The sequence below is a fragment of the Halichoerus grypus genome, chromosome 1, assembly GCF_964656455.1.
Source record: "Halichoerus grypus chromosome 1, mHalGry1.hap1.1, whole genome shotgun sequence".
Lineage (NCBI taxonomy): Eukaryota > Metazoa > Chordata > Mammalia > Carnivora > Phocidae > Halichoerus > Halichoerus grypus.
Genome location: NC_135712.1, coordinates 128371245 through 128395778, shown reverse-complemented (window position 1 = coordinate 128395778; position 24534 = coordinate 128371245). Strand labels below are relative to the sequence as shown.

The 24534-nt window shown below is 41.2% G+C and overlaps 1 protein-coding gene across 1 annotated transcript in view; it reads left to right on the top strand.

The window, feature by feature from the left end:
• Positions 1–3237: 3237 nt before the first annotated feature.
• The window catches only part of COL6A5 (collagen type VI alpha 5 chain), an 88952-nt gene continuing 67655 nt past the window's right edge, over positions 3238–24534 (top strand). The window contains exons 1-6 of the mRNA XM_078061080.1: positions 3238–3304; positions 4570–5169; positions 10334–10966; positions 16057–16617; positions 20049–20603; positions 22627–23202. Of these exons, the coding sequence (XP_077917206.1) occupies positions 3238–3304; positions 4570–5169; positions 10334–10966; positions 16057–16617; positions 20049–20603; positions 22627–23202 (2992 nt within the window). The remainder of the gene's footprint in view (positions 3305–4569; positions 5170–10333; positions 10967–16056; positions 16618–20048; positions 20604–22626; positions 23203–24534) is intronic.

The window sequence follows — 24534 nt, the reverse complement described above, 5'->3', positions numbered from 1 at the left end:
TTGGAGGCAATCTCTATAAAAATTCCAGCTGCCTTTTTTGCATAAATTGACAAGGTAATCCTAAAAGTCATTTAGAAATATGTGGGGCCCAGAACAGCCAAAACAACCTTGAAAAAGAACAAAGTTACAGGACTCACATTTCCTGACTTCAAAACTTCCTACAAAGGTAGAATAGTCAAGACTGTGTGGTACTGGCATAAGAATAGACATATAGATATAAATGAAATAGAATTGGGAGTCCAAAAATAAACTCATATACTTACGGTAAATTTGTTTTTGTGCATACCAAGACAACTCAATGGTAAAAGAAAAGTCCTTTCAACAAACGGTGCTAGGACAATTGAATATCTATATAAAGAAGAATAGAATTGTATCCCTACCTCATACCACCCACAAAATTAACTCAAAATGAATTGAAAACCTAAATGTAAAAGCTAAAACTATAAAACTCTTAGAAGAAAACATCAGAGTAAATCTTCATGACTGTGGAGTAGGTAATGGTGATTTAGCTATGACACCAAAAGCCCTAGCAACAAAAGAAAAAATAGATAAATTGGACTTAATCAAATTTAAAATTACTTGTGCCTTAAAGACAGCCTTAAGAAAGTGAAAATACAACCCACAGAGTAGGAGGAGCATATTTGCAAATTATATATCTGATAACTGTCTAGTATCCAGTATATATAATGAGCTCTTATTACACACTAAAAAAAGAGAAATAACCCAGTTAAAAATGGGCCAAGTGTTTGAATAGGTGTTTCTCTAAAGAAGGTATACAAATGACCAATAAGTAATTGAAAAGATGCTCAATGTCATTCATCATTAGGGAAATGCAAATCAAAACCACAGTAAGATACCCTTTTACACCCACTAGAATAAAAAAAGACAGAAAATAACAAGTGTTGGTGACAATGTAGAGAAGTTGGAACTTTTTTTTTTTTAATTTTTTTATTGTTATGTTAATCCCCATACATTACATCATTAGTTTTAGATATAGTGTTCCATGATTCATTGTTTGTGCATAACACCCAGTGCTCCATGCAGAACGTGCCCTCCTCAATACCCATCACCAGGCTAACCCATCCTCCCAACCCCCTCCCCTCTAGAACCCTCAGTTTGTTTTTCAGAGTCCATTGTCTCTCATGGTTCGAGAAGTTGGAACTTTTATTCATTGCTGGTGGGAATGCAAAATGGTGCAACCACTAAGGAAAACAATTTGGCAGTTTCTCAAAATGTTAAACATAAAGTTACCATAAGACCAAAAATTCCACTCCTAGGAATCTACTCCAAGTATTTCCTCAAGAAATGAAAACATGTATCCACACAAAAATTTGTACACAAATATTCATAGCAGCAATATTCATAATAGTAGAAACAACTCAAGTGTCCATCAACAGAAGAATAGATTTTTAAAAATGTTGTATATCCATACAATAGAATATTAGCCATAAAAAAGAATGAAGCACTAGTACATGTCACAACATAGAAAAATCTTGAAAACATTATGTTAATGAATAATTCCAAACACAAAAGTCCATATGTTATATGATTGCATTTATAGTAATGTTCAGAACAGGCAAATCTATAGAGAAGAAAGTAGATCAGTGTTCGCCAGGGTCAGTTGGAAGGGGAGGATGGGGATTAACCACTAAGTGGTATGGGGTTTCTTGTGGGAAGGGGTCATGAAAATGTTCTGGAATTAGTGATGATGGATACGAATTCTGTGATATACTAAAACATATTGAACACTTTAAAAGGGGTAAATCTTACAGTATGCAAATTATATCTCAATACTAAAATTAATGAATAAGTAAAATATATGGTATTTTAGAATATGATGAATATAGATTTAAAAGTCATTGTTGACATGATTCAGCCACTAACTACTGGGGAGCCTTGTTAGTAGCCATCCTTAGCAAAATAAGGGTTTAGTCTAAATGATCTGTTGGGTCTCTTCTAAATCTAGATTCCAATGATTCTTTCAATCTTCCTTAATAATCATCAATCTCAAAAGAAATGCTGGAAAAGTCAACTCTAGAAGAAAACCCAGCCCTTATACCTTTGGTATCTCACTTAAGGCAGCTCTATTTTTGCATATTGGTCATTTGATCTCTTTTCCTCTTTATAAAGAACAACTCTGAATTGATGGACTTTCTAAAAGATTGTAATGTCCCCTGAAGATTTCTGATTGATTGTGAGCTGCATGGAGAGAAACGCAGAGCTTAAGTAATTTGTAAAACTGAGTATCTCTGTAAATGTGAGAACAGTTTTCACAAGGGTTTCATGAAGGAAGAGACATGAGGGGCTGCCTGGGTGGCTCAGATGGTTAAGTGTCTGCCTTCAGCTCAGGTCATGATCCCAGGATCCTGGGATCAAGCCCCATGTTGGGTTCCCAGCTCAGCAGGGAGTCTGCTTCTCCCTCTCCCTCTGCCTCTCCCTCTGTTTGTGCTCTATCTCTCTCTCTCTCAAATAAATAAATAAAATCTTAAAAAAAAGAGAGAGAGAGACATGGATAGTCGTTGGCTTTTTTGAGCCAAGGTGTGAACACACACAATAGTCATTGTCGACATAAAAATAGAAGGTTAAGGGGGCACCTAGGTGTCTCAGTCAGTGAAGCCTGACTCTTGGTTTCAGCTCAGGGCATGATCTCATGGGTCATGGGATCGAGCCCCGCGTTGGGCTCCATGCTCAGCGGGCAGTCTGCTTGAAGATTCTTTCCCTCTGCCTCTCTCCCCACCGCCCCTAAAATAAATAGATAAATCTAAAAAAAAAAAAAGAGTAAAGAATATGTGATTTGTGAGGACACAGATTTCATATGACACATATGTATGGTGGTTAAGAGCTTGGACTCTGCAGTCACCTTGTCTGGGTTGGCTTCCTGGATCTACCACTTACCAAGCCACTCTGTGCTGGTTCCTCATATGTCAAATGGCCAGTGTATTTGTCCCTCCCCGTAAGACAGTTGTGAAGATTAAATTAGATGATACTCATAAAGCACTGAGAAAAGTATCTAAGCCATGGCGAGGACTCAGCAAACAGCATTCTCTGTTTACAGTATATACTCCAAATGCTTCATGAGCATTTTAAACACACCTGGCATTACTTGACAGGTACTTGTTCAGTGAATTGCATTCTAACCCCGATTCTCCAGTAGTTATTTTTTGTTATACAATGAGATTTTTCATATTGTACATAACATTTTTTACAGAATAAAAGCAAGAAACCGTCATTAACAAAATGAAGATCCTGCTAATTCTATTCGTCTTAATCCTTTGGACTGAAACATTGGCAGATCAGAGTCCAGGTACCGGTATACTTTATGTTTATTATCATTTAGGAAAAGAAACATTTTTATGCCTTAACTAACATTCATTTTAATACATAGAAACAAAGGATTTATTTATTTACTTAAAAAATCAAAGCAGACAGCATTGATTGAATTGTAGTTGGAGGCATGCTATGTCAAGTAAACTTAATCTCTCAAAGGTGATAGAAAGCCAGGGGCAAAAGCATGAATTATGCTACACCTGGCTAGAAGAACTTTAATTATTCATTGATTTGCCTAGGTCCCAATGTTCCATGTCTCTGTGAATAGAGTCGACTCATTTGTTTTGTAGGTCAGTCTGCATCCTAGGATTTCCTGATAAACTTCTGAGTTACTTGGAGAGAGAGAGAGCAATTGTTAGGCATTTACTAGCACATCACTAATTTCCATCATGGAGGTGGCCCACTGCTAAAGTGGAGGCTGGTGGTGCCTCCCTTGGGCCCAGACTCTCTTCGTCAGGCTGGTACACTGCTCGCCCCGCACCCTACCTCCGGACCCAGCTGCTGTGAATATTGCCTGTAACAGCTCACAGACATGGCCCACTTTCTCAGGAGACTTGCTCTTGGCTCTTCTAGAGTCAGCTAATGCAGGAGATTGTGCCCATAGCCCTCCGCTCCTTCCCTGCAATTCCTAGGGATGGTCTGCAGCCAGTGACTGACTGAGAGAAGAGTATAACAAACTGGCCCTCTTGCCTCAGAGAGTGACATGCTCCAGAGTCCTCTCAGATCAGGCAAATATGGTGCTTTGCTCCTCTCCTACTTCCCTTATCCTGCTTCCCCTCAGTGAAGCCCCTGCCCCCCTAGTCCCTGTCTTAGATCTGCTTCTAAACTCTCCAACCCGACACCTGCTTACCTGATATGGTCTCTAAAAGTTACCCTTTTTTTTTTTTTTTTCTAAAAGTTACTCTTAATCCACAGACCACTTGGGGGGCTTTCTTGTTTATTCTTTAGTATATTATCAGAGTTTGGGGTTCCACAACCAAAAAAAGAAAAGAAAAAAAAAGTCTCTGGAATAGAGTTGAGAAAGAAAAAAATTATTGCTTCATTTTACAAAAGTCCTCTTGTTTGATATTTTCACAAAAACCAGTACAGTTTCTTCTGTTTGACCTCCAGAAGACATTTTCCTTGGGATTCTGAGTTACTCTTAACCGAGGACATAATCTCAAATGAGTATTGTGGTCTCAAATGTAAAGGCTGAACCAATCAGTCACCTTGTTTAGGTTTGTTGTCATTTTATTTTGATAGGGCCAGGCCCTGAGTATGCAGATGTCATGTTTCTGGTGGACAGCTCTGATCACCTGGGAACTAAGTCCTTCCCGCTTGTGAAAGCATTCATCAACAAAATGATCAACAGTCTGCCCATAGAGGCCCACAAGTACCGCGTGGCCCTGGGCCAGTACAGCAACCAGCTCCACAGTGAGTTCCAGCTGAGCACCTTCAAGAGCAGGAACCCCATGCTGAACCACCTCAAGAAGAACTTCAGCTTCATTGGCGGCTCCCTGAGGATCGGCAACGCTCTCCGGGAGGCCCACAGGACCTACTTCTCTGCACCGGCCAGCAGGAGGGACAGGAAGCAGTTTCCCCTGATTCTGGTGGTCCTGGCTTCTGCGGAGTCTGAGGATGACGTGGAAGAGGCCTCCAAGGCCCTGCGGGAAGACGGGGTGAGGATCATCTCTGTGGGGCTGCAGGATGCTTCTGAGGAGGAACTGAAGGCCATGGCCACTGCTCAGTTCCATGTCAAGCTCCGGTCGGTCAGGGACCTCGGTGCGTTTTCCCAAAACATGACACAGATCATCAAGGAAGCCACCCAGTACAGGGATGGAGCCGCCCCTCCTGATATAGAAGGTAAGGAAGGCCTGGGCCCCACGTAGGCAGCTCTGCGCCTTCCACCCTCATCTTCTGCAGCTTGAATCCTAGTTTTGGTGATTCGCCACACTGAAGTCCTGGACATTTCTACACTTTCCTGTCAATTCCAACTGCCGTGTCTGCTTGTGTCTTTTCTATGACAGGCATCCTCTTGCACTCCTTTGTCTTCTTACAGCTTGGATGACTCCTGACATCATTTAAATCTCAGCCCTATAGTCTTATCCCGTTGGAAGGCTTTCCTTTCAAATTTCTTCTGTGTGCCTCACAGTTCCCTGTGCATGCTTGGTGACAGAAGCACCTCCCAGAATGAATGATTACTCCTTTCTGTATTGGTCCCCTCCACCAATGAACTGGTGGCATGTTGAGGGCAGAAGTGGGCACTTACACGTATCTATGTATTCTTCAGGCCTACACAGTGCCTGACAATGAGCTAGCATTCTATTTCTTTCTTTCTTTTTTTTTTTAAAGATTTTATTTATTTATTTGACAGAGAGAGACACAGCGAGAGAGGGAACACAAGCAGGGGGAGTGGGAGAGGGAGAAGCAGGCCTCCTGCGGAGCAGGGAGCCCAGTGCGGGACTTGATCCCAGGCCCCTGGGATCATGACCTGAGCCAAAGGCAGACGCTTAACGACTGAGCCACCCAGGGTCCCCTAGCATTCTATTTCTTAATGAGCGAATAAATGGAAGTCTTACAGATGAAGAAAGAAGTTCCGAGTCTGTTCTCTGGCCCTCACAGTCCTGGCTTGGTGTGAGGCCCATGGTGAATGCTCCATAAATGCTTGTCAGCTAATACAGAGTGACACTACATGGGAAGGATAACTTTCAGATGAGACCAGGCAGAGAGGAGTACACCTCAGTTGTACAGTAGAGCCACAGCGGGCTACGGTCTTGAGCCCTCCATCTGCTGTGTTGGCTTATCCCCTCCTGCACTCTTTCTTTCTCCTTACACATGAAATCTCTCTAATGAGTGTCAGGACCTGCTAAAGCCAGGAGTTTGACTCATTCCCCCTCCCAGTTATGCAATCATTTTGTGCTTGTATTTTCTACATCTAAGACACATTTTTCTCCCCACATTTTGACATTTTTGATATTAGGATGTGTCTTGCAATAATGCTATTTTTTTTTCAATTTCTAAGAGCTGCCATTAAATAATAGCATACTTGACAGTAGACTGGATCTTCAAATTCAATATTGGAAATATTTCTGACTAGCTTATGGGTATGAACGAGACCCATGAATAGCTCAAATTGAACTGACTGAGCACCCTTTCTTGTATAATGTAGCACCTTAGCTATCACATCCCCCAACATAAAATTTTCCCCAACTTATTTTCTGAGAGCCACCAAGAGTTTCTCATGTGGCAGCACAGGCCCTTCGTCTCAGGCTCCATCATCCACGTGGATGCCTGTTGTGTGCACAGCTGCTTGAGAGCAACACCTTACTTCAGTTACTGCAGCTGGTTTCCCTTGGGGGATGCTGTTTCTCGGCTTTATCTCTAAGCAGCCACCCATCAGAGCCACCAGGTGCCACATCCGCCTTCCCATCAGCCTCTGGACATCCCTGTTTTTCACACAGAAATGTAAAAGACCTCCTTCTCATCTGCTTGCCTTCTTGATCCCCTAGGCCAAAAGGAGGAATACTTATCACCCCATGACTTACAATGTCTCATGTGAAAAATGCTTTATTATGTCTTAAGTGAGTGCTCCATGGAGACCTCAAAACAGAAGACTCTTGAGTACAGATAGTTTACTTGGCAGGTGATCCGAGACAGCATTAGGAAGGAATGGGTAAACTGAGACCGGAAGCTGCCCATGCAGTGTTGATGATCAGGCAGGCAGAACCGGCCAGTGCACAGCTCCAGAGAGGCACTCAGTAAGTGTGTCATACTCAGGAGAGGCTCCCACCATTCTCTCCAGAGTAAGGTAGAAAGAGTTCCTGGCAAAATGGATTTTCTTGGCTGCCTCTGCACTCAGTTGGTAATGATGGGCCATTCTGAGCAGGTACTATCTAGTTCTAAGACTCAAGGAAGCCACCTGGTGTGGTACAAAGTGCTCTGAGCACAAGGTCAGAAGACCCAGACACTGCCACTAGCTGGCTGTGTGAACTTGGGGAATTGATGTCATCTCTCTGAGGCTTGCATCAGCATCCTCATTTGTAAGTGGTGGGAGCTGGGATGACCTTGAAACTTCCTTTCTGCCCCACCGTTACTGATTCCATGGCTATAGCTATGGCCTGGTTTCTTAGGAGGACCAGTTCAGGCCTTAATAACATATAGATACTAACATAACATAATAAAATAAAATTAAAAAAAAAATTTAAAAATAAATAAATAACATATAGATTCCCTGAATAATAGGAAGTTTATTTCCCTTTAGCATTATAGGGCTGCTGATCAAGGTGACCAGCTGTCTCTCCTCTATTCAGATACTTGGGTTGGTGGTGGCTCTTCTATTTTCACGTATGACTTCCAAGGTGCCCTGGGAACTGTGACTTCTGAGGTGCCCTGGGGATTGTTGTGCAGCTGGTGGGTGTGGAAAAAAGATGAAAGATCACTCATGGGAGGGTTTTGTGGGATAAGCTTGGAAGAGACACACATTAGTTTTGCTCACATTTCATTATCCAGATTTTAGTCCCATGGCCACACCTAGCTGCAAGTGAGGCTGGGAAGTCATGTCTAGCTCTATGCCCAAGAAGAGGAAATGGGTTTTACTGAGTGTTTACAAGGTTCTACCACAGTTAGTGTTGCTCCTGAGGCACCAGGAAATCCCTTTCCTTCCACTCTCCTGATCTCTTACTCCTGCTGCCTTGGAGAAATAGCAAGTTCGTATAATTTATGTTCTTTTTCTTTCAGAGAAGAAACCCTCCTGTAACCCTCCACTCTGGGGACCTGGGAGATCCTTCAACTGTATAGGTGGCTGCTTAGTCTGTGCTCTGAAGGACAGTAGGATTTTACCACCTTCTTAGAGGGTTCTGTGTGCTGATTGTGCTTCTCACCTAATTTACTTCACAACAATATAGTACAACAAGGTTTTGCTTGATGGGATACTATCCTTGCCTTTAGAGGTTAAGAGTAAGAACTTCAGAGTCAGTGAGGTCTAGATTCAGACTCTGGCTTGGCTGCTAATGGCCTTGAATAAGTTATTTAACCTCTGAGCTTCAGTTTCCTTACCTATAACGTGAGGATAGTAGTGCCTACCTTGCTATGGGTGAGATGGCTTGTATGGCATTTGGCACACCATTTACTGTTATTCATAGTAATAGCTATTTGCAAATAAATACTAACCCGAGTAGGTCATGCTGGGAGTTTGTTTTAGCTAACTGCGTGGGGGTGCAGAGCACATTGATAGATTTATGAGAATTATTTTTAATTTGAGTTCTCACTAGGCACCAGGTACTGGAGGGATAGAGATAAATAAGACATATCTTCTGGTTTCTAGAGCTCATAATCCTAATGGGTAGCTGTTGGCAAGATTGAGCTTATCTCTTGGCTAAGCTTTCCACAGATATCATTCCTCCACCTGTGCCTGGAGTAGGCGTTTTCTGTACATATGGTGTACTGTTCCCTGAATTCCAGAGTTATACAACTAATTGCATACCTGGCATCTTCAATAATATCTCAAACTTAGCATGACTGAAATGGAACTCTTGAATCCCCCTTGCGACTTGTTCTTTCTACTGTCTTCCCTGTCTTGGAAAAAGATACCACCAATATCCACTCAGTTGTTCATGCCAAAAACCTATTTTTCACCACTTCCTCTTTGTCTCTTAACACTAGCATCCAATTTATCATCAGGCCCCTCTCTGTTCTACCTTTAATTCATGTATCAAAACTACCCTGTTGTTTCATCTTACCTGCTATTATCCTTGTCCAAGAAACATGATCTCTTTCCTGGACTAGGGCAATTGTTTCTTTTTTTTTTTTTTTTTTAAGATTTTATTTATTTATTTGACAGAGAGAGAGATAGCAAGAGCAGGAACACAAGCAGGAGGAATGGGAGAGGGAGAAGCAGACTTCCCGCTGAGCAGGGAGCCCGATGCGGGGCTCGATCCCAGGACCCTGGGATCATGACCCGAGCCGAAGGCAGCCGCTTAACCGACTGAGCCACCCAGGCGTAGGGCAATTGTTTCTTAATGGATATCCCTGAATTTGTTATCTCTCCTCAGCAACTGGGATGATATTTTAAAGATCGTGTGACTTAGGAGCTGCTTCTCTCTGGCCTCATCCATCATTGCTCCCCTCATACACTGTCACCAGCCACTCTGGTCTTCTTGCTTGTTCCCACCTCCTCCAGTTCCTTCTGCCAGAATTCCTCTTCCTTCAGAACACGTGGCTGAATCCTTCTCTTTGTACCTCAGCCCAAGTGCAATCCTCTTAGAGAGGCCTTCCCTGACTTCTTTTTATCTCACGTAAGTTAGTCCTCATCCCACCTCCCCAGAATAGTAACTCAGTTGACTTACTTGTTTTAGTTCCTTGTGAGCACTGAAATAATATAATCTAGTTATCTGTCCTCCCCATAGAATGTGAGCTTCCTGAGGTCAAAGATATTTCTGTTAACCCATCCCTGCCTAGCACTTGAGAGTGGTAGTGGACATGGAGGTGGTGATGGTGGTAGATATGGTGGTCGTGGTGATGGTGGTGGTTGGTGGTAGTGATGGTGGTTGGGAATTGTTGTTGGTAGTAGTAGAGGTAGAGGTAGAGATGGTGGTGGTGGAGGTATAGGTGGTGGTTGGTTGTTGATGTTTGGGGTGATAGTAGAAGTGGATGTGGGGGCATTGGTGGGTGGTGATGGTGGTGGAGGTGAGAGTAGTAGTGGTTAGTGGTGGTTGGTGCTGGGGTTGTCATACTGGTGGTGATGGTGGTTATGAAGATCATGATGGTGGTGGTGGTGGGGAGTGATAGAAAAGTTGGTAAGAAGCATTTTTCAGAGAAAAGGAACATTATGGCAAAGACTCTGAAGTCAGTGACCTTGTAAGTCTTGTTCAGAATTTCTATCTGTTGTTTATTAAAAGAAAACAGTGCTAACTACATCTGTCATGACTACCTCTATTTTCACTAATGCCTTTTGACAATCTGTAAAGTGCCTTCCTCACTCTGGGCCAGTGGTTTGTACTAATCCTCATGCTTTTTTTTCTCTCCATATTTCCCTTCCCAGTGGCCTGTCGGAAAGATTCATTAGCTGACGTCATGTTCCTAGTGGATGAGTCAGTTGGCACCAGACAAAATTTAAGGAACCTGCAGAATTTCCTGAGGAACATTGCCACCTCCATGGATGTGAGGTACAGCTGCACACGCCTTGGACTTATGAGTTACAGTGATAGAGCCAAGACTATTTCCTTTCTAAATTCAAGCACAACCCAGTATGAATTTCAGGAGCAAATCCAGAAGCTTTTTGTCCAGGCTGGGAAATCCAATGCTGGGGCTGCCATTGAGAAGATGAGGCTAGAAGCCTTCTCAGAGTCAAGTGGCAGCAGAAGGGCCCAGGGAGTGCCTCAGATCGCAGTCTTGGTCACTCACAGACCATCAACTGATGAAGTGCGCGATGTCGCAATACAACTTCGGCTGCAGGATGTGACTGTATTTGGTGTGAACATCCAAGGGGCTAACAACACCCAGTTAGAAGAAATAGTGTCTTACCCTCCGAGAGAAATGGCTTCCATGCTCAAGTCCTATGCAGACTTGGAAGCTTATAGTAAAAACTTCCAGAAAAAGCTCCACAATGAAATTTGGTCCCAAATTTCTACTCATGCTGAGCAAATGGACCTTGACAGAACAGGTATGTTTTAAAAAAAAAAAAAAAAAACCTTTTCTTATTATAAAAGTAATATGAGTAGTGGCCTAGAGTAGGGGCAGGAGTGAGGACTGACTGTAATGCATGAGGGAACTTTGGTAGTTAGGGAAATAGTCTAAGACTAGATTTTGGTTTTGGTTGCAGAACTTTATAAATTTACTAAAAATCATCAAATGATTACAAAGGGTGAATTTTTTAGTGTGTAAATCGTACCTCAATAAAATGTAAAAAAGTAATATGTGTTAATTATAAAATAGTTTAATAATATTGATGAACGTGAAGAAAATAAAATCATTTATAATCCTGTCTTTCAGATAAAACCATTTTTAACATTTATTTCTTATGTCTTTTGGTTTCTTCTCTCTCCCTATTACTTATGTACACACACACACACACACACACATTTTATTTTTATTTATTTATTTACTTAGGAGTGGGGAGGGACAGAGGGACAGGGCAGAAGAGAATCGTAAGCAGGCTCCACATCCAATGTGGAGCCTGACTCAAGGTTCGGTCTCATGACCCTGAGCTCATGGCCTGAGCTGAAATCAAGAGTTGAAAGCTTAACCTGCTGAGCCACCCAGGTGCCCACATACACATTTTTAAAAGATGGTATAGCATTGGACGTCTTAGTTCTGTCCAACAGAACTTTCTGTGATTAAATGTTCTCCATCGGCGCTGTCCAGTAAGGCAGTCACTAGCCACATGTGACTATTGAGCACTTGAAATGTGACTAGTGTAACTGAGGATCTGAATTTTATTTAATTTTTCTGAATTTTAAATTTAATTTTAATTCAATTTAGTTTTGATAGCCACATGTAGCTGATGGCTATTGTATCATACAGTGCAGGAATATATAGTTGGGTAATTTGTATCAGTTACAATTACATTTGGGTGTGACCAATAGAAATAAAAACAGCAGTTAACCATGAGGATGAAACTATTCTTTCTGTTTCACAAGTAAGTCCTAAGGTAGACAGAGCTGGTGTGGTGGACCAGTGTCAAGTCTCTTGCTACATTATTTTTTTGCCATTTGTGGTTTTTATTCCCAGGATCATAGTCCAAGATAATTGCTCCCAGCATCACATTCATATGCAACAAGCAAGAATGATAAAAAAAGAAGGAAGTAGGCAGGCTTCCACCTTTTTCTTCAAAGATAGTCCCAGAAATTACACATATCATTTCTGTTTACATCCCAGTGGCCAGAACTTAGTCACATGTCACACCTTTGTAAAAATGGGAGCTGGAAAATGTAGTCTTTATTTAGGGCTGCCAGTATCTTGGTAAAAACTGGGGGTTTAATTAGTGTATTGTAGGAGACAATAATATTGGGGATAACCAGTATTATCGTCCTTACCCACTTTTCTGTCAACCTTGTATCATGAACTTTCATCCATTTCCTTAAATATTATTTTGCAACATTCTTTTTAAGTTGGCAATAAAATTCCATGGTATGAATGGAATATAATTTGTTTAGCATATCCTAAACTGTTGGATACATAGGTCGTTACACATATTTTTCCCTTCTAAATGTCTTGGATAATATCATCCTTGCACCTATATCTTTATGCACATGAGTATTTTTGCACTTCTTGATCTTTTCTATTATGTTTGTCTTCCATCATTCTAGTGAAGATATCCTAGTTAAGATGCACTGTGAATCTGCTATAGTTTTACCAAGCTCTTTTCAAAGGTACATACCAAGAGTTACTTGATGTGACTTTGTGTTTACCTAATTCTGAGATACCTGTTGTCTTCGTACATTTCCTTTGTGGATAAAATGCTTCTGAACAATTGGAACTGGAATTGGCAGAACTCACATGGAAAAGAATTGTAATCTTCCAGTGGTATTAAAGGCCAAGCTTAAACTCAGACCAGTCGGTTGAAGGTTTAAGAATTCATCCTGGGCCAGCCCTGGATTTTCTGTGGCATGTATACATTACACACAGGAGCAAGAAACAAGTCCTCTGTTCCCTCCTGAGTGACCTGTGGGGGAATTCCCTGAGGGGCAGCCACCTTGGTCTAGTACCAACTATTAGGGCACAGGAGGGATGTGTAGTGTGGTCTCTTTGGAGAGTTTACAATCATGTGACAAACAAATTATTATTTTCATTATAGAAATTCTAAATGGGAAGTTAGGGGACCAAGGCTAGGGGCAAGGGCCATCCAAGGAGGATAGCTATTCTTCATAAGGCTTCGGTAGGTGGCTTTTTATTAATTCAGTGGCTCTCAAAAATTGGTACCTGACTCAGGTTGGGTTACTCAGAAGTAGATGCCAGAGAAGGCTTTGTGTGAAATTGATATATTAGAAAATATGCCCAGGGAAAACTGGAGATTGGTACTAAAGTGAGGGTTGGGACCAGGAAGGGAAGGATGATAAGCCAAGTCCCATGAGGCTCAATTCTACAGGACCATTCTAGGGACAGTGTAGGTTAAACCTTAGAATTGTCCCAGTCAGGGGGCAGTGTATCTAGAGAATTTATATTCCAGCACATGAGAGAATGTACATTTCCAGGCACTTCTTCAAGCCCCAGGCAAAGACGGTTCTAGCATACTGAGTGCAGCCTACCCACACACAGACACAGGTGTGAGCCCTTAGAATGAGAGTGTTAGGAGCCAATGGGCACAGAAATGGTAGAGTTTGAGGGGATTCAGGCTAAGCGCCAACAGTATCTGCTGCAAACTTATCAGAGCTTCCTGGGGAGTTTATCACTAATTCATTGGCCCAAGCCCTCCCCAAAACCTAATGAATCAGTCTCAAAGTAGGGCCTGGGCACTTACATTTTAGTAAGATCCCTTATAAACTCCTGTTAGCGATGTTTGAGAACCTTGAACTTAGTGAATTTGCCATGGTCTAGAGTATGATGGCCAACTTTGTAGTTTCAGAATGGTCAAACACACAGAACCAATCTATATTGACTTAGTCACTATTCACCACATCTGTCACAGAGTAGGTAGCCAGTTTTTTAAATCAGATTTCAGTAAATCAAGGAGAGATTCACATTAATCAAACCAAGAGACTGATGTACAGAAAAAGAGTGGCAGTTATATTTATGACGAGGACTATCACTGCCCAGGGGCCTGGACATACATGTCCTCTGAGAAGTACATTTTCTCCCTATAGGCATGCATACTGAGAAACTAAATTGAAATCAAGATATTGCTGGAGGTTGCAGAATCAGAGCGATGGAATTAGTTTTATGATTGAAATGTCTAGTATCATTCAATTGGGTATTTTAAAGTCAAAATATACATCTCTCTCTCTCTATCCCTACCTCTGCATAACTGTATAGGTGAGACCTTTGGGCCAGGCGACACATTTTTCTTCAACATTGTCCAAACATTTTGTGATGATGGCAATGTTCTGTATTTACACTGTTGGATATGATAGTCACTAGCTACATGGGGATGTTAATCACTTGAAATGTAGCTAGTGCAACTAAGGAGCTAATTTTTGAATTTTATTGAATTTTAAGTAGTTTAAATTTACCTTTTAATAGCAACATATAACTAGTGGCTAGTATATTGGACAGCAGAGCTCTAGGGGGGCTAGGTGGGCATGGCCTTGGTTACCCACTGTGACTCACATTTTTTTTCTCCTTCATTGCTGACCACCACTGTATTTATTCGGAAAAACCCCTGATTCTTCCTCATTAGGTATATAAATCAATCCATTCTGGTTGCTATTAAGTTTTGCTGGCCTGAGATTAATCCTATCTTTTGCAGATAACTGCTTAGCTTTGCCCTAATATTTTATGTATTGATTTCATAGTTTAATTCTCAGGTCCCAACTTATTTCCAGTATTTCTGATTTCATAAAGACCAACTCCCCATAGCCTGAAGTAGTGTCAATAGCTACAAGTTGCCAAAAAGCTGTCAAGAAAGAAAATATTGTGAAATGACTAAATTATCTTGTATTTTAAGATCTTTTCACAGACTCAACCAGATAATTACACAAATAACCTAAATTTTAAGAGTATGCTCTTTCTCCTACCCAATTTCAGTAATTGATAGAGTTGTAAATAGACAATTATTAAAGCATGTTTTCATAGAATCTACTTAACAAAGGAAGGAACATTGAGATCTCTTTTATTTAAAATTTTTATGTTGAAATCTTGTGATGTACGAGGTGTACTAGGTGGAAACAGAGAAGGAGGCAGTTTCTGCCCTTGTGGGGCTGACACTCTGTGGCAGGAAGCAGTCTGTGCTCATGAACAAATGAATAAGATAACTTCAAAAAGTATGGGTATCATAGAGAAAATAAGGTAATAGGATAGGCAATGACTGATGTGTTTTAGCTAGAGGGGAAGAGAGGGCCTTTTTGAAGAACTGGCATTTGAGTTGGCATATCCATGATGAGATAAGAAGGAACCAGCTATGTGAATATTTAGGGGGAAGAATATTCCGGAAGAGAGAAGGGCAAGTGCAAAAGCCTTGGGGCACTTTCAAAGTACGGAAAGCAGCCCAGCCTGGTTGGAGCACAGTGAGTAAGATGAAGACTTGCTGGAAATAGGGTTCGAGAGAAAAGCAGGGAGAAAGTTCAGGCCAGTTTTTTATTTTTAAATTCTAAATGCAATGATAAACCACTTAAGTAGAAGAGTAATATGATCTGGTTCTAGTTTTAAATATAGGGTTCTAGTTGCTCCGGGAAGAAGAAGTTATCGGGGAACTAAGAGCAGTAGGTCTTCTCCTCCATTCCATTTCTCAAGAAATGATAAGGCATAAACTGTCCAAAAAGTCACGTGTCAATACTAGAAAAACAATTTAACTTGCAGCCTGGAGACTTGGGAATCTGGTCCTTCCTTTTAATTAACTGGCTGTGTGACCTGAGACAAAGCACTGGGCATCGCTCTGTTTCAATGATAGGATCATTGTTGTGAATTTCAAAGGAGAAAATGGGCATGAACAGGTTTGATGAAGTAGACAGACTCTGTGCAAATGATGAAGAGTTCTCATTCTCTAGAACCTTCATGGTCTCATGTTCCTCTATAAACCCTCTTGCAAAGTTCTCCCCAGAGTCTCTGTAATTAACAAAGAATGCATTTTCCACTTTTTTTTTTTTTTTTTTTTTGCAGGCTGTCTAGATACAAAAGAGGCTGATATCTATTTCCTCATTGATGGCTCAACCAGCATACAGAGAATACACTTTGAGCAAATCAAGGAATTTATGTTGGCTGTGACAGGAATGTTCAGCATTGGCCCAGACCAAGTCCAAGTTGGAGTTGTGCAGTATTCACATAAGATGAGAGTGGAGATTTATATCAGTGACAGTTCTAATGATGTGAACTTAAGAAATGCTATTTTGAACATTGAGCAACTCCAAGGCAACACCCATACTGGGAAGGCCCTGGATTTCATGCTGTCAAGAATAAAAGAGGATAGGAAGCATAGGACAAGCAAGGTTCCCTGTTACCTCATTGTGCTGACTGATGGGAGGTCCACAGATGAAGTCCTGGAGCCTGCTGAGAGATTAAGGGCTGAGCAAGTCACCATTCATGCAGTTGGCATTGGGGAGGCTAACAAAGCACAACTCCAACAAATTGCTGGGGAAGAAGAAAGGGTTAGCTTTGGGCAGAACTTTGATTCTTTAAGAAGCATAAAAAATGAAGTTGTTCACAGAATTTGCACTGAAAAAGGTAAGCAAAACAAAAAAGGCTTTATTCTCTGTACTTCATTAGGTACTTTGGGCAGACTAATAGCTGGGCTGAGACAAGAAGTGATGTGACCAGTTGTATGGTTAACATTTTGCTAACTTCCTTTATCACCAGGGAGGGATTCAGCCCCTTTAAACTAATTGCCAATATTGGAAAATCCCTCTGTAGACAGATGCCCTGAGGCCATCTTGAAAGTCATAAGTAGGAAGGTTGCTGAGAATACTGTGGCCTTGACAAAGCCCACTGGTGTGGTGTGTAAGAGACTCTATTCTGTGTGTGCACGTGTGTGTGTGTGCGTGTTATGTGAGTGTGTATGTGCATGCGCTAATTAAAGCAGATGAGCACAGTGGAAAGAAAATGGGCTCTCGCTTTAGGATCCAACTCACTTTCCTACCTGACCTTCAAACTTCCTCATCTATTAAGCAAGGGTAACACCTACATCATAGAATCCTTATAGGTTTAGCATAATACACATCAACCATCATTTCTCTATTATGAATGCATATATAGTACACATATAACAATTGCTTATTTTTATTTGTAACAGAAACACATATTTGCATTTTCATTCTGACTAAAAATCATGTAACAAAAGGTAGGAAGAACAATTTGCAAATTCCTCTACCTGATTGTGATTTCTTTTATTAGTAATAGCCACTTACTAATTAAAGATGATATGTGTTGATTGCTAGTATTAGCACATCATGTTAACTTATTGGTTAAGATAAAGGATGCTGGAGTCAATGAGTCAAAGTTCAAACCCCAACCTTATTAGCCGTGGACCTTGAAAGGGTTATATACTGTCTACCTGCCTCCATCCCTGTGTGCAGGCCTATAGTGAAGCTTGAAGGTGATAATGCATGTGGAACACTTAAAATAATGCACGTGGGCACATAGTAACTGCCACATAAAAAGGAGCTATTGTAGAAGTTGGCTAATGTATTCACTGATGAGAAAAGTAAAAGAATTTTCACTTATTTGAACTTACAAAAGTGAAAAAGTTTTGGGATTTTCTCAGTCACTAAAATAAAAAAATAGATAAGCAATGCAACTAATGAATCGTTGAACATTACATCAAAAACTAATGATGTACTATATGTTGGCTAACAGCATAATAAAAGAAAGGCAAAAAACAAAAAAGAAAAATGGATAAGCAAATAAGTGGAGCTCACAGCAAAATCCCAAATCACAATATTGTTCATTATTCTCCCTGTTATGGACAGTAGTTGGGTCTAGAAAAAGTACAAGAGTAAAAGTTCCCCAACGTTTCCTGGGGTTGATGCGAAGAAAAGTAAAAGGGTTCCAGGAAACAGAAAATAGATTGTATCTCAGTCTTTTTTTTTTTTTTTTTTAAAGATTTTATTTATTTATTTGAGAGAGAGAATGAGAGACAGAGAGCATGAGAGGGAGGAGGGTCAGAGGGAGAAGCAGACTCCCTGCCAAGCAGGGAGCCCAATGCGGGACTCGATCCCGGGACTCCAGGATCATGACCTGAGCCGAAGGCAGTCGCTTAACCAACTGAGCCACCCAGGCGCCCTGTATCTCAGTCTTTCAAGGGAGACAGGCCTGGGCCAATGTGAGGAGGTGCAGTACACCCCCTGTGGGTCAGGGAGTTGCGGTGCAGGTGCCTGAGCGCCGGCACACCTGAGAGGAGACAAGCTATGGATAAGGAAATGAGCCATAAGATGGCGAACAGAGGCAGGGAAACTAAGGAACCAAAGCCCGAGGACCTAGAAAAACACTGACTAGTCTCAGAGCAGATGCACATGGAGTGAGACACAGTGTATTTATTGTTTAGGGGGCAAGAAAAGGGGCTGTAACAAAAAGACCCCAAACTACACAATGAAGGGTATTATTTCTCTTTTGTATAATGGTCCAGGGTGAGTAGTGCAGGTCTAGCAGAGAGGCTATTCCGTGCTCAACACATAGCTCCCATCTTTAGGTCAAAAGTGAAGCTCTGGTTCTCTTCACCTTGCATTTGTGGAAAGGGAGAAAGGGCCATATGAGCCCACCACACTCAATTGTTTTAATGTTAAGATCCAGAAGTGGGCAAGTCACTTCTGCTCATATCTATTGACCAAAACTTAGTCACAGGCCCATGTGTAGCTTCAAGGAAGGCTAGGAAATACGGTCTTTTCCTGGGCAATCATCTGTCTAGTTGAAACTATATCGACATGGAAGGATGGGAGACCAGATATTAGAGGACGGGAAGCAGTCTTGTCACAAACAGATATAAGGAGGTAGACCTTGTGAATACTAAACCACATGTAAAAGTCTACTCCTTTCCATATGTTTCACAGAAGGGAGGCTTCCACACTTCACAGCAGTGGGGCCTTGCCAAGGCCACAAAGATATTTAGTGACCTCTCTATTGATGACTTTCAAGATGGCCCCAGGCAGCTTGGGTCTTAAATGGTGGTTTTAATGTTCCCTGGTGGGCCTTACATAAATTATTAAAAAATAATAAGCATTGTTTTATTCTTCTTTGACTAATGCTAATTGTTTATTTTCAAATAGTATAGGATAGACTCTGTGAGTGTTGAGGGAAGGACTGCTAAGAGAATGGCAGTGACAGCAGGTAGACCAAAGGGATAAAACTGAGGAGATACATGCTAACGACAATATATTTACATATTATATATAGAGAGATAGATAGATATACTCACACATACCTGTACAATGAATTAGTAACACTGGATTTTTTCTATGGCTTATAGAAATTGGTCTTCAATGTGTACATCCATGTACATACACATACATATGTATACAAAAATATGTCCATTTCCAGTCAGTAGCATATCTACAAATTTTATATATAAATAAAGGAATAGTCCATGCTGAATGGATATGTGCTTACTAATGCACTTATTATCTCTAGTAAAAGTTTCTCATCCCAATTTTTAATATTGATTTATAATGTTTATCAAATCACTTTAAAATATCCAAGAAAATAATGGCATATAAAGATTGCTTAGAATTTTGTGTTTCTACATTGTACATAAAACCCTGAAATATAAGTCCCATGAGTGTAGGGAATTGATTGCTTTTTCTTGGATTCCTTTTTTTGATCATCATGGCATCCTTTAACACGTAACCTGATACTTGGCATTTCATACACCTCAAGAATTATGAATAAATGAGTTACAGATAAATGAATGATGCATAAATGAATATATGCTTTGGAAGTTGCATTTTCTCTTTAAAACTTCTTGGATTCAGTGGATTTCTGATTCAGGGTTATAGTCAGCAGGCCTCTACCCACAGCAGCAGATAAAATTTTCAAATGCGGTAGCAGGTGCTTGAGTTAATTTCTGATGTTTTCTGACTAATGCATTTATTTCTGTCTTAGTGTTTCTCTATATTCTGAAAATCATGTAAACCTGCCTCATTTCTGGTCTTTTTGACAACATGCAGGATGTGAAGACATGAAGGCTGACATCATGTTTCTGGTGGACAGTTCTGGCAGTATAGGACATGAAAATTTTGGAAAAATGAAAACCTTCATGAAAAACCTAGTAGCTAAGATTCAGATTGGTCCAGACAGAACTCATATTGGTGTCATTCAGTTCAGTGATAAAACTCAGGAAGAGTTCCAGCTTAATAAATACTTTACACAAAACGAAATTTCTGATTCAATAGACAGAATGTCTCTCATCAACAAAAACACTTTGACCGGAAATGCACTAACTTCTGTAGATCAATACTTCACCCCCGCCAAGGGGGGCCGTGTTATGGTCAAAAAGTTTCTTATCCTCATCACGGATGGAGAAGCACAAGATCCTGTGAGAGAGCCTGCTAAAGTTCTTCGGGACAAAGGTGTGGTCATCTTCTCTGTGGGGGTGTTTGGCGCCAATAGGACGCAGCTGGAGGAGATCAGTGGGGATGGCAGCCTGGTCTTCCATGTTGAGAACTTTGATGATCTAAAGGCAATAGAAAGCAAACTCATTTTTCGTGTATGTGCTCTCCATGGTAAGTGACACTGTTATCCTTCAGGACTCCGGGATGTTAGCTGTTGACTTCATAGGGTGAACAGTGGGTTGTACCATGGGCTTGAACTCTATCTGGACTTTGGTGTTAAGTTTTGGTCTTATTTATGTTGTATTAAAACACCTGTGACCTCCAGGGATATTCCAGTTTAACAATCTTGTCAGCCAGTTTGGCAACAGAGTAGTCTGGCTGTGAAGACTTCAAATCTATTCCAAAAAGTTCTCGGAATTTTCCATTGAACTTCCAACTCTTCACTACCTGCATACCTGGATTTTCCAGAAGAAATTTTTAATCCCAAATGATTCCCCAGAATTGTTTCTTGCCTACCTGCAATCATTGTCAAGTAGTAAATAACTAGAAATACAAATTCATCTTCCTTTTAGTTAAATCAAATCCAATATCCTAAGCATACCCTCCCCCAAAAAATCCTCTTTATTTTAAAGATATAGTGTGTATTTTCATTCCTTCACCTTATTTTTCTCCGCCTCTATCAGTGAGGTATTTTACATTTGCCTGTTCATGTATCTATCCCTTCGGAAAATTTTAATTTGTTACTTTTTAAAAATGATTGCTCAGGATCATTTTTATCTCACACAAACTGTAGTTCTTTTCAGATTGTGTCAAGCAAATCTTTAGTTTGAGTCCATCAACTTTAATGGCTCTTGGATAAGAACTTGCTGTAAATCCACACATAAGACTAAAAACACTTGTGCTTTTAAACCTACCATGGACCGTTATCTGTGTTTTGGATACAACTAAGAGAAAACATTGAAGTGTTGGTAAATTTGTTGTATGTTGTTCCCCTGGCAACATAGAGACTTCCCTTGGACTATATTATTCAGAATTCTGTGTGAGAAATTTTTACAAAGTTAACAAACAAAATGTCTTAGTGTAAACTCTGAGTTTTAGGCAGTGGCACTGCAATTTCTCTCATAACAGCTTAATGTAAATGGCAATGATCCTCAAACTCTGGGTAATGTTGAGACATTCTAAGACAGGTTGGCCTTAAGGCCACATCCCCACCTTTGAAATCCATGGAGCTCTTCCTGGTATTTCTTCATTTTGATAAACATAATGTTTATGGAGCATAAGATGAAATTTCAGCTGACTCACACATCAAATCGACTCATAAACATCAAGTCATGTCATTGCCCCAGGTTCCTACAGATTTAGTATGGGCTCATCCATAGCATCTTAGACTTGAGAATTTGAGACCTCATTGCCAGAAATAAGGATTGGAGTTACCATATGCAGGTAGAAAATGGAGAAAGCGAAATAGTGGAAGGCATGTGGTTAAGTTACATGGGGAAGAGGGAAGGGAAAGACGGGAGAGAAACCCCACCCTTTAGAGACCTATCCAGAGTACTCACTTGACTTCCAATGTAGGGGAGATCTTGGGGCTGCGGGGAAGTGATAGGGCCTTAGCTCTCCCAACTACTTGGGGCCTTTCTGGGTTCTAATTCAGGAGGTGAGGGGAAGGAGCACAAATGAATGCAGAGAGGCATGGTGCACATGGGACAGTTTGTCTAGCAGAAGCTGAAAAGACAGCTGGAGCCAGAGGGAGTAGGACAAAAACCCCAGCTGATACAGAGAGCCTCTGTGCTCTTTAAAATGGCAGGCCAGTTTGGCAAACATCAGTCATATCTCACCATGATATTGATATTGAACTACCTTCTGATGTTTCCATTCAGTTGAAAGTCTGCCTAGCAAAACACATCACATGTCCTAATGAAATATAGCAGAACAGAGTGGTGTGGCTTAAGAACCACCCATTGCAGAGTCATTGTCAAGTACAATGTCTGCGGAATCATGATCTGGGCAAGTCGTACATCACTGAGCCTCAGTTTCTGACTCTGTAAAATGGCAACAGCCACCTCTAACAAGTGAGATGCAGTGTCTGGGACATAGAAGGTTCATGGCAGAGGTTAGTTTTTTCTCCCTTCTCAGTTGTCTGTGTAGAATACACTGCAGAAAGATTGTGATGCCTGCTTTCTTCTTCTTTCAGATTGTAAAAATATTAAAGTGTTGGACATTGTGTTTGTGCTGGATCATTCAGGCAGCATAAACACACAAGAGCAAGAAAGCATGATGGATCTAACTATCCATTTGGTGAAGAAAACAGATGTTGGCAGCGACCGAGTTCGGATTGGAGCTCTCAAATACTCGGACTATCCTGAGGTTCTTTTCCACCTTAGGAAATACTCAAACAGATCCACAGTCATTGAGCACCTGAGGAGGCGCAGGAACACCGGAGGGAGAACCTTTACTGCCAGGGCTCTAGATTACACAAACATAATGTTCACGGAGGAATATGGCAGCCGCATCCAGCAAAACGTGAAGCAGATGCTGATCATCATCACCGATGGGGTGTCCCATGACCAAAATCTGCTCAATGAGACAGCACTGAAATTAAGAAACAAAGGCATTGATATCTATGCAGTGGGTGTAGGACAGGCCGACCAACTTGAACTTGAGGCTATGGCAGGGAGTAAAAACAATACATTCCATGTAGATAATTTCGACAAACTGAAAGATATTTACCTGCCTCTACAAAAAGGAATGTGTAGCAATGCACGTGAGCGTAAGTTGTGATTTTCAGATCATATTCCCCTTACCCCATTTCAGGACCTCTTGTGCCATTCCATTAATGGTCTCAATGCAACCACTGAGCACCAGTTGCAGGCCAGACTCAGGGTTGCATAATTTGACAGATAGACTTTTGTCTTCAAAGATCTAGGGCTGTCTAAATGGGATTATAGGCATTATCTAGGGCCATAGGAAGTTGAAGTAGTCTAATGTGCTTTTCTAGATAAGGGCCACTAATACAGACGGAAGGATATGGTAGTTCAATATGGAGTAGTGGAGGGACCTAAGCTGATTCTATGAGATACCACTGGGGTAGGGTAGGCTGCAGGTATCACACTTGAGGAAAGTGTAAGATTTGCCACCTGAGCTCAAAGTGAGCAATGAATTCATCTCCTTGGTTTCAGATACTAGATGATGGTATTATCTTTAAAAAAAATTGTGACTTTTCCCAAGGCAGCAGGACCTTCTCAATTCTGCCTGTTCTAGCCTGCCCCTGGACTCCCACCCTGAAATTTGGTCTCCTTGCCCTTAGTCTTGCCACCTTCCATTCCATTCTGAATACTGAGTGATCTTCCTAACACACATTGGACTATTCACTGCTGTGCTTACAGTTTACAATTTCTGAATTCCTGAGTTCCATCTAGCCTTGCCCACATCGCCAACCTCATCTGTTGCCGCTCCCCACTTCACAATCTCTCCTGTCAATCTGAAATACCTCTGTAGCTTTGTACACAGCATTCTATCCACCATGAACACACCAGCCCATATTCCCTCACTACATCTAGTTTGTCTGTCATGTTTCAACATTTTTTTTGCCAGTTTCCTGACCCAATACCTGACAGGGATCCCAGTGTGTCTCCCAGATTCTGCACCTTCTATTTCTCCTGGTGGTAGCACTGGACACATATTTGCTATTCCTTTATCTTTATCTGTCACAAAACTGACTTCCTTGGGCAGGCTTGGCCTCCTGTTTATCATTGGGTCCCCACCAAATCTAGTACACCACCAGGACTATAGTCTTTTCCTACAAAGATGGAGTCTGTTTTATTCTCATCTCCCATGTCTACCTTTTGGAAGCAGATACTGAGGCAGAGTCTAGGATGCCTGGTGTTTATTAGGGATCCACACCTTGTGAAGGAAAGTGGGAAAGTAGGATGGGCAGAAGAAGTTGCACAATGAGGCATGCTTGACAAAGCTCCAAACCTGGCAAAGAGCTCTGGAGCGTGTATTGCCCATTGGTGTTGTCCAGCATCAGACTAAGATGACTGGGTGGTTATGTCCCCTTCCCACTTAGTCCCCAGATGTGGGCTGCCCTGGGAAGGGCACG